This window comes from Watersipora subatra, chromosome 7, assembly GCF_963576615.1.
Source record: "Watersipora subatra chromosome 7, tzWatSuba1.1, whole genome shotgun sequence".
Taxonomy (NCBI): Eukaryota; Metazoa; Bryozoa; class Gymnolaemata; order Cheilostomatida; family Watersiporidae; genus Watersipora; species Watersipora subatra.
In genome coordinates, this window is record NC_088714.1 from 28019264 (window position 1) to 28030822 (window position 11559).

The 11559-nt window shown below is 33.0% G+C and overlaps 1 protein-coding gene across 1 annotated transcript; it reads left to right on the plus strand.

The window, feature by feature from the left end:
• The first annotated feature begins 1710 nt into the window (after nucleotides 1-1710).
• On the plus strand, nucleotides 1711-6658 carry LOC137399991 (uncharacterized). The gene is made up of 5 exons (XM_068086280.1): nucleotides 1711-1827; nucleotides 2806-2922; nucleotides 3807-3971; nucleotides 4437-4538; nucleotides 6312-6658. The coding sequence occupies exons 1-5, from the start codon at nucleotides 1770-1772 to the stop codon at nucleotides 6479-6481; spliced, it is 612 nt and encodes a 203-aa protein (XP_067942381.1). The 5' UTR covers nucleotides 1711-1769; the 3' UTR covers nucleotides 6482-6658.
• The last annotated feature ends 4901 nt before the right edge of the window (nucleotides 6659-11559 follow it).

Consider the following 11559-nt stretch of genomic DNA (forward strand, 5'->3'; position numbering starts at 1 on the left):
ATAAAGGTTTAATCTGCAAATCAGTGAATTGCTTATTTGATAGGTAGTTATAATACTATATAGTATTATTTATAGTACTTTATAACACTAGATAATAGCTCATTATTTAAAATTGGTTACTTACATTTAGCTGACAACGGATCGAAGCTCAAAAATTTTCATCTATTGTAGAAGCCAGATTTGGCGGCAAACCAGCAATCTGTAGTAATCTGTGTCAATCTGTATCAATGAGTGCAATGAGCATTTATGCAAATATAGCTGTTAGGTCAGTAAAACTTATTTTGTTGCATTAAGGAATGTAGCAAGGTTTTCTCTCTAAAACCTTTCTACACTTGTTGACTTGTGCGTTAATTTATTTCTAAATGTATAATGGTTCAAATTGAAGCTATTTATTGCGAGGGAGAGAATCTCAAATTTGTTTTATTAAATTCATATCTTTCGAGCAAAGGTGTAAGAGCTATCTTTTCAGCAGTTATATTTAGCTATTCATCTTAACATTGATATTTTACTTTATTTTAACTATGAAAGATGAAAGATCTTGCGTTTCTACTCTCTTTATAAAACATAATCTAATGCATTTTTAAACCCATATTTGTTCTAGATTTTAATACATTTTCAGGTTATTATAATAATTTGCTAAATAAAATCTACAATTATGTGCAATAGTACTTTAGTAAATTTGATATTTGCTTGATGGAAGACTGTCACTTTCGAACATAACTCAACATTCCACCCAATGTTGGCCTATTGCAACATTCAACTAAAATTCTAAAAAACGTCAGAAATAATATACTGTTAACTTATGCTCAAAATTTGATGGCATATATTATGACATAGTGTGCAAAGATAGCTCAATGCTCTAAAAAGTGCAGTATAACATATTACATAATAACACAGCTTCTCCCAAAATTTAGTATTATATTACACAACTTGCCAGCATAACCCAATGTTTTACATAACATAGCACAATGCATTGCACATTCACAGTACTATTTTATGCAAAAGGTGTGGATAGATAAATATTACCTTCACTCACACCAATCAATGTCATTTAAAGCAAATCAGAAAAAAACATAGAATAAAAAATAGTCAAGTAAAATAAATTATGTGTATTGCAAGAAAAAGCTATTTTTGCATAACGCTGTTCCAACAGGCAAATAGGCAAGCTGTTTGTGTCTGGTATAAGACAAACATCTTGCCTATTTGTATAAAGTATAGTGGTTTCTTACAAGAGTAAAACTGTAATGGATGATTAGAAAAAATTTGAGATATAGTTTGAGATACGATATTACGCCCAGTAAACTATATACTTGGGCTTTGTATAATCTAAATTAGTTCAGAAATATACTAACGCAATTTGCTAGATTTCTCAATGTGCTATGTTTTAGTGAGTATATATCATTTTTCATAAAAGTTCATGGTTTCATTATAAAACTCTCAAACTATGTGTGATAATATACTATTGAGGCTTTTAGAATGAAAGATTATATAGCTGTAATATGAACAACAAGAATAGGTAACTCTAACTTGTGGTTTTTACAACATTTGTTGGTTAATAGCATGTCATCCTGCTGTTGCATCCGCTTACAGCTGCCATAAATAGACCCAGCATTTTGTGGTTGTACAGCTCTAACCACAAGGATATGAATACGAGTCAATAGCAGCGGTAAGATATGCTATATAAATAAACTGATTCAGTGCTGTAGTACATTCAAAGTTCTCACCTTCCTTCAGAATACAGTGCAGAGAGAAAACCTAGCTACAATACAATGTTTCAAATACCTTTTCTTTTCTGTCTGGTCATTTTTGGAGCTCAACTCGCATCCAGTAAGTATTCGCTATTACGATACATAGATTTTACTGCTCATGTTACCACACTTATTCATATCAGCAATTCTACCATACTAGTGTTTGAAAGTTTTTGATGGTACAGAACGGTTTGAACACTTATGTTAGCATCCTTCTAAATTCTTTACACGCATAAGGGATTGGGCTTCATGTTATGCATAGAGTGCCACAAAGTTAGCTTGGCGTAACTGTTGGGTTACTGCGTTATACATTATGCTATGCATAACACGCTATGCATAACATAACATGTAATTATCAGAACTGGACATAAACCGAAGATGAAAAAAGTGCAAAAAGGAGCTGCATGGAAGCCAGTGATTGAGAATAAACAATAGGACCATAATTGTCGAATGACTGACTGTAAGAGAGAATGATGCAGAAGAGTCTGAACAAATAATCAAGTTATTCTCAGTTTTTGTGTTTTAATGTATTTTTAATCTATTGATGTACTGCTTAGACACTCCCTTTACAATACTCTGGTTTCCAAGCTACGCTTATGGTCAGAGCCTAAAATTATGTTTTCTAATCAGAAAAGAGTTCTATAATAATGAGCCATAAACCACCTTTGTCATAGGATGTGAATCATTAGCTAATCACAAGTTAGTTTTAATATTAAAGGTTGTTTGAGAATGAATAAAAAAACGATTTTGATATTAATGCATGGTAAAGTTTTAACTTTGATCTGAGTTATTAACAACGTTATATTTGTTGCCCATCGAGTGAAAATTAAAATGCTAAAACAACTTAATATTATTTTGTCAGACATTTATAGCAGCTTTACTAAATATATTCTATCTTTCAGTTGAAAAAAATAATGTCATACAACATATTATTATGCTAGCCATGCTAAGGGCTTTAAAGATAATAATCTCAGGCTACAAATGGATATTATTACAAAGACTTCTGTTTTGCCGCTCTCACAGACATGTAAATGCTAAAGTTGTTGGTTGTTTGCAGGTGAGAGGTTTCAAGGGTGCTATCTAGATGATTCCACTTCAAGAGATTTGCCAGTCGCTAAAGCGATGGGTACCAGCAATAGCGTGCAGGCTTGTGTAGATCACTGCACAAGTAGAGGTACAATATATATGTAAATCCCTTTTCAGAGTCATCTTGGGACACATTTTTGGACACACCATTTTAGACATATTGGGTGAAACCTCGTGTTTGACAAGGTTGTCTACAAAGTATCATCCATTCTGGTTCACGGTGTTTATAAAAAAAATTTTAATTCAGAGTTAATCAGCATAAAATTTTGGATTATCTGATGCCAAAAATGTCACAGATTCTTTGCAAAATGAGCTAGGACACATTTTTGACCATTTTTGAAGATATCGTGAGCATGTCTGAGCCAGACGGGTTATGAATATTATTATAACCCATGACATTATTGCTACTGCTAAAAACAAAAAATTATTCTTCTTAGTAGTATTACTGCTTAATAAATCTAAAGATAAAAATTAATAAACAAAAATTGAAAATTAGCAAAATCTTCCTACCTGTAATACGGCTGACGTGACTGGTCATTGCTAAGAAGACATTGGGTTGAAAAATAAAGTTTTTAAAAAGCAAAACTTTGCTCAAAGTTCAGGAAAAGTTGTGAATCTATTTTCTGATGGCTAAACACATGCAGATAATTGTTTCGTTATGATTGGTTGGTTAATTGATTAACTACTCACTAATCATAAACATTTTGTGCACTATGCTACTCTTGGCCATACGCAATCACTTTGCTGAGTTGTACCACGCAGCTCGGCTGGTTGTAATGAAAAAGGAAAAACAAGCTCTATCAAGTTTGTGCAATCAGATGGGTTTACTTTTATTTGTCCATCACTGGTAGATATAATTAACAACTATACTAAAAAGCATAAACTAGCTTTTTAGACAAAAATATTACACATCATCATACGATGCACCAAGTGAAATATTAGAAAATACTCCTAAGCTCTTTTATATTACAGCTTACAAGTATGCAGGCTTGCAAGGTAGCACGTGTTACTGCGGAGACAGCTTCGGGAAGTATTGTAAAGTCGACAACGCCGAGTGTGACACATCATGTGCCGGGCGGTCACAGGAGAAGTGTGGTTCTAGCAACAAGAACTCAGTCTACAGTACTAACTATTTGGGTGTGTATAATCTGTTTTTTATTGGTGGCCTTGTAATTTAGCTTTAATGCTAGCATTAATTTGTGAACTAATATGTTTACAGCTGTATTGAAAGAACGAAAACTGACCTAGAAAGTCGGTAATTCAAATAATGAATCTTTGTGTATTGATTGTAAACTTTTCTAAAACTTTTTGTAAACATAGCCAGTGATCTTTAAGGTAATTCAAATTTAAAGCTTTCCTGTTTTTTTTTTTAGCACAATAGAAATATTAACAACTTTAACTTAATTGCCAGTAAAGTATGATGCTTTAGAATAGCGGAGGCTGAAAGTTCTTGTGAAATATATTTTACCAAAACACAAAGCTGCACACAATCTTACATAAACTTTGTACCTGTTTGACTTCTAGCAAAACGATATAATTTAAGGGAACAATCTATTGATCAATTAGTTGGTACCTCGGAAAGTATATCTCGAATACTTTTAGGATGCTGGTCGGACAGCCCAATCCGTGACCTTGAGAATTATACTCAAATAGATTCCTCAGAAGCAACTATTGAAACTTGTGTCGCACTCTGCCAATCCCGAGGTTAGTTTATAACCATTTGTGGGCATACTCATTTTAAAAGTTTTTCATCGGCATCCAACTTATTGAAATTTCACGTTCACTACTCTGTTCATACCTCACAAATGGTTTGTTGGTTAACACACCCAATATAAAACTTATCAATAGAACATTTTCTACAAAATGATACCAATAAGGACCATAATACATAATTATCCATTAATAATTTTTGTTGTTACTGCTTTTTGTTGTTGTCGTGTTTTTAATGAAAACGATGCCTGAGAAGATCCATCATTAGAAAGTTCATAACTAGGCTGTGATTTAAAGTCACTAAGGTCTAAATTCAACACATTGTCTTTGAAGTCGTTTATAATTCGGTATAAAACCAGATTTGAAACTTTAAAATCTTTTAGATTAATGATTAAAACGCTATCTAGCTTCAGCCGCTAGCTTCAAGAACCAGCATGATAATGTCATAAAAGGATCGGTTTTTTATTGGCGAAATTTTTTAAGTTTTTTTCAAACATTTGAAAACACGCATAAGTAGAAGAAAAAAATTGAAATAAGTAGTAATTTTATCAGTGTCCGTAAGTCCATCAAAGTGTTAATGCTCTTTACATTCAAATAGCTTTGTACATACAGATGTCTGATAAGATACTGGTTAACATCATTTGTATGACTCAAGTTTGGTCTCTATTCATGAGCTTGGCAAAAATGAACTTTTTATTCTAGAAAAATTTCTAACCATAGCGATGAAAAAGATGAAGTGCTTTTTTAATTTTTAGAAGGGTAAATTTTAATCTTTTATTTAAAAATACCAATTAGTTAGTTGCAAATCTTTTCAGATTTTTCAGTTGAAAGGCACGCTTTGAACGTCACTCATCTCTTTGTCACTACATGCTATATACTCATCACATATACTCATCATATGTACTCATCATATATACTCATCATATATACTCATCATATACATTCATCATATGTACTCATCATATATACTCATCATATATACTCATCATATATACTCATTATATAGACTCATCATATATACTCATCATATATACTCATCATATATACTCATTATATAGACTCATCATATATACTCATCATGTATCATATATACGCATCAGATATACTCATCATATATACTCATCATATATACTCATCCTATATACTCATCACATATACTCGTCATATATAATCATCATATATACTCATCATGTATCCTCATTATATATACTCATCATATATACTCATTATATATATTCATCATATGTACTCATCATATATACTCATCATATATACTCATCATATATACTCATCATATATACGCATCAGATATACTCATCATAAATACTCATCATATATACTCAACATATATACTCATCATATATACTCATCATATATACTCATTATATATACTCATCATATATACTCATCATATATACTCATCACATATTATACATGTACTCATCATATATACTCATCACATATACTCATCATATATACTCATCATGTATACTCATCATATATACTCATCACATATTATACTCATCATATATACTCATCATATATACTCATCATATATACTCATCATATATACTCATCATATATACTCATCATATATACTCATCATGTATACTCATTATATATAATCTTCATATATGCTCATCATATATATTCATCATATATACTCATATATTCATCATCATATCGATCAAGCTTGTTTTGCAAACCATTCAAGTTTGTCAGGTGTTGAACTGTCTTTGCTCTACACACAATGAATACTGTTTTTAGGTTACAGGTATGCTGGTGCGCAGTACTACCGACAGTGTTTCTGTAGCAATAGTTATGGCATGTACCCAGAAAAAGAAAGGTCTTCTTGCAGCACACCGTGCCACGGCAACAATCAGCAGAAGTGTGGAGGTAGTTGGGCTAACTCGGTCTATGATGCCTTGTACTATTAATGTTACCATGTATTACTATGAACTGAAAAACTTTTCAAATAAACAATTTCTTAGTCTTCTCCATGGCAATAGTAAAACAAGCTGAACTATGTGTAACTTGCTTGTTACATTTCACTCCTTTAATTGCTTGATATGTTGTTTCACGATTCATCAATAAATATACTTTTAGCTCTGCAAGTTAATTATATATTCCTTTGTGCACATATATTATATATATAAATATATACATGTAGGTAGATATATAAATGTATATATAAATTTAGGAATTAAGATATACATATTCATACACGGTGTGTGCATGAGAATGTCAAACGTACTAATCTACATAAACGAAACAATGTTTAAGGCAACTATTGATGTCGACCGACCAGATTCATACTACTAATGTGTTCGATATGATGTATAAAACCATGGCATGTTCAGGATGCGCCAACAAAAATAGGAGTTCAAGCACATAATGGGTAAATATTTATATTGTTTTATACATATAACATTGCAAATTATATAATTATATAAACAACATAGTTGACATATAATATTGCAAATTATATAATAAATTATATTATTTATTATATGAACTATGTAATTTATTATATTATTACAATATACTAGATATGTGAAACAAAATGTTTAAAAGTGACCCCTAAACCCACTTTACAACGCATTAAAGCTTTACGAACACAACAATATGTTAAAGCTATTGTTGATGTGCTTATCTATATATATATTTCTCAAAGTATGTCTTGTGTCGGAAATCCGGCAATAGATCTTAAAATCTTAGAATAAATATTCCGTACCAAAGAGGATTTGATCTCGAACCAAGCCATTCACCTTTTTTACGCCCACTAGACTACGGAAATCAAATTGCTAGCTTGCCAACATAAGTCATTATATCAGAGCAATACCTAACTGCTTTACGTATGACGCGGGTCATAGCATAACGTCAAAAAAGACAAAAACCTTTCTCATGATATGTAGTTTGAAAGTTAGAATTGCAAATGTTGTAATATTTAACATATTACAACATTTGCAATTCTAACTTTCAAACTACATATCATGAGAAAGGTATATATATATATATATATATATATATATATATATATATATATATATATATATATATATATATATATATATATATATATATATATATATATATATATATATATATATATATGCTAGCTGTGCCACCCGGCTTTGCCCGTGTAATAAAAGAGTCTTTGGACAGAAAATTGATTTGTATTTAACATATAACAACATTTCCCATTCTAACTTTTAAACTATATATCATGAGAGAAGTGTGTCGTGTAGTTGAAATAAATTAAGAGAAAAATAAAAACAACTGTAAAGGTTTTAAAACTTTGTCAAACAACTGTACCTTTCACGCTAGTAGCCTGAAGTAAGTTCCACTAAGCTAGTTAATGAGGTTATAGGCTTCCAATGATGGTAAGCCATGACTTTGAGTCTGCATTGTTGTCCAACTCAGGTGTTCTAATAATAGCTATAGCCGGAAAACCAACAGACAGATATACGACATACAGACGAACTTTGAGAAATATATATTTATATATATAATTTTGGTACCAGCGTGAGCTGTAGCGTGCACGAAGCATATGCTGAGCTATCTGTAAAATTGAAGAGATCTTATGTAAAAGAGGACATCTCATCAACAACCAGGAAACATGGTGTAAAAAAACCGCCAGCCTATATGATGTTACAATGGGCAGTTCTGATGGTGCGGAAACCTGCGAATTGGTCGGAGTATTTTTACTGCATACCATCAAATAAAAAATAAGCGGCAACTTTGGCTTATATCGTGATGACGTATTAGGACTCATAAAAGCAACACCAAGGCAAGCTGAAAAAATCAAGAAGCAGCTATGTGAGACATTCGGCAAACATGACTTGAATATAACAATAGACGCAAACAAGAAAATTGTGGACTACTTGGATGTTACACTAAACCTCAAAACGGGCCACCATTCACCATTCATGAAGAAAAACAATCAACCAAAGCACGTCAACAGACACTCCAACCACCCACCAAGCACCATTGAAAACATCAGGGCATCAATAAACTAACGCCTAAACACGATATCATCCAATAAAGAGATCTATGACAAAGCCGAATGCCCATACCAAGAAGCACTAAAAAACAGCGAATACAATTACACGCTGCAAATGAACCACCCAAGGATAACACCTGGTCAAGCAAAACACAGCGGCAGAGAAAAATAATATGGTTTAACCTGTCATTTAGCAAAAACTTATCGACCAACATCGAAAAAGAGTTCATTAAAATAATACGTGAATAATTTCCAGCTACGAGCGAACTACACAAGATCGTCAACACCAATACAGTGAAATTGAGCTACTGCCGCATGACAAATGTCAAAGGTATCATAAACAAACCCAACGCAGCTATTATAAACAGCAAACGAAGCCACCAGAATTAACTACTATGCTACTGTAGAAGGCCAGAAGAGTGTCCGCTAGAAGGGAAGTGCCAAACTAAAGGAATAATATATCAGGCAACAGTACCTGCAACAGAAAGTAACGCTAAACACCCATATATTGGACTAGCAAGCACTACATTCAAACGACGATACAGTAACCATACAGCTTCCTTTAATCACCGAGATAAAAAATCGCAAACAGAACTGAGCAACTTAATATGGGAGCTAAAGGACAAATAGGCAAACTACTCTATAAAATTGCAAAGTATATCAAAGCCAAGCCATTCGACACGCAAATAATTACTGCGGATTATGTATAGCTGAGAAATATTACCTAATACACTTGCCAGAAATGGCTAGCCTGAATGAAAGAAACGGTCTGGTTTCAGCTTGTAGACATAAAGCTAAATACCTACTAAGTAACATTTAAATAGCGCCAGTTTGTATATAAGTGATACGATACCCAATCACCATCATTAGATCTGACGATTGTTTTAAACATGAAACTTTAAGTTATAAGATCATTTTACCATTTTATAAGATCTCTTCCATTTCACAGGTATATTTTACTCACACACATTATTTTGTTGTCATTTAGTATTGATTTTAAATTCTTTGGTAAAATCTGACGATTGCATCAGCTCTATGAATTATACACTATACACGTATATTTTATCAAATACTAATAGCATGAAACTTTAGGTAATAAAATCATTTTACCATTTTATAAGATCTCTTCAATTTTATATATATATATATAATAATATATATATATAATATATATATATATCTAATATACTCATGCTACAGACAGTACTGTTTCGGCTATTGAAGCCTCATCAGTGCAGCTCAGAGCTTAGGCCAGGGACACAAATCCCATTACCAATGAGAGTTGACTTTCTGCCATGAAACAACCAGGTTGTCTCACAGACTTTAAGAAAGTCAATGTACTGGCACCAGAGTGCTCAAATCACAAAAGTGATGAGCTTTGCACTAAGGCTAATAGTGCCGCACCTCTCACAGAGTGCTCAATCAAACCGAAGTGAGGGAGCCTATACTCATGCTACAGACAGTACTGTTTCGGCTATTGAAGCCTCATCAGTGCAGCTCAGAGCTTAGGCCAGGGACACAAATCCCATTACCAATGAGAGTTGACTTTCTGCCATGAAACAACCAGGTTGTCTCACAGACTTTAAGAAAGTCAATGTGCTGGCACCAGAGTGCTCAAATCACAAAAGTGATGAGCTTTGCATATATATATATATATATATATATATATATATATATATATATATATATATATATATATGCAAAGCTCATCACTTTTACACTTTCATATATATATACTTTGTTTCATATATGTACACTAAGAGTGCTCAATATAAAATAGAGCTAAAATACATAAAAGTATTTGGGTAAAGTTTATTCAACTTATTACTACAACCATTGGTTTCATACAGCCAGCGAGCTAGCTGCAATTGTCAGGTAGTGTGAATGAGTACAGAGCAGTTGTTTTCATCACTAAATGTTAAGATGATTAAAAGGGTTAAAAAGCTAAAAGCTTGAAACTCAAAGTTGGAATTGCTCTCCATAGAGGTATAATTGGCCATTATGTGTTCTTATGTCAATATTTGTTTCTGTGTATACATGATGGCATGAGCTCTGATGGTTTATTTAAAGTTGCCTGCTCGGGTCTGAATATAATGTACAGTTTCTCTGTCTGTCATAAGTTGCAAGTCTTGATTACGTTTGAGTACGACTGTGCTTTGGTGACAGTGTTCCATGATGTTGTATATCTTATATTGTTGCTCTTTAGGTGCCATATGTGTTTGCTCAGCTCAGTAGCGTTTTGGTTTTTTGCGTGTGTGAAGGATGACTTGTGGTTCGAGAATCGTGTCTTGAAGCTTCCTTCAGTGATTCCTATATAGCTTTCTGTCTTGTTGTTAGATGTTACATTGCATTGGTAGATGACACTGCTCTCAAGACATTTTCCATTTAACGGGCAGCGTGCAGGCTGTCGACAGTTGCATTCTTTTGAAGATAATGGGCTTTCTTTGTTGCCTAGAGCTCTTTTATTTTTGCTGTCAATGACTTTAGCAATGTTTGGCATGCACGAGTAGCTAACCTTCAGTGTTGCGCGTTGGAAGATTTTGCATAGCTTGTGATTGGCTGGAAATTGTTCTGACACATTTTCAGGAACTCCCGGCCAATGTTGGTTTTTACACTCTTGCTGTATGGTGGGTTATACCAGATTATGCTACGCTTGCATTGTTTTCCACATTGTCTGGGTGTCTCCTCTTTGTATTCTAGTCTATATTTATATCCACTCTTATCAATAGCTTCTTGGTATATTTTGGCTGTCTGGGTGTAAGATTCCTCGTCGGTTGATATAGCTGATAGTCTTCTATTAATGGGTTCTGGGTTGGTTTTAAGGATAGAACGTTTAGTGTATCAAGACTTCTAGTGGCTGGCTAATTCAAGACTGCTTTATTTTTACATTACAAGCAATATATATGTGTATGCAAGTCATCAATGATTCACCATAGTGACGATTTCAGGTGCAAAGACCACAGCACCAAGAAACAAACATATTGCCACATTATTGCAATTGTTGACAGTATG

Coding starts and splice junctions, on each gene's coding strand:
- LOC137399991 (XM_068086280.1), top strand. CDS start 1,770: ATGTTTCAAATACCTTTTCTTTTCTGTCTGGTCATTTTTGGAGCTCAA. Junction 2,923..3,806: donor AGATCACTGCACAAGTAGAG/GTACAATATATA, acceptor TTTATATTACAG/CTTACAAGTATGCAGGCTTG. Junction 3,972..4,436: donor CTACAGTACTAACTATTTGG/GTGTGTATAATC, acceptor GAATACTTTTAG/GATGCTGGTCGGACAGCCCA.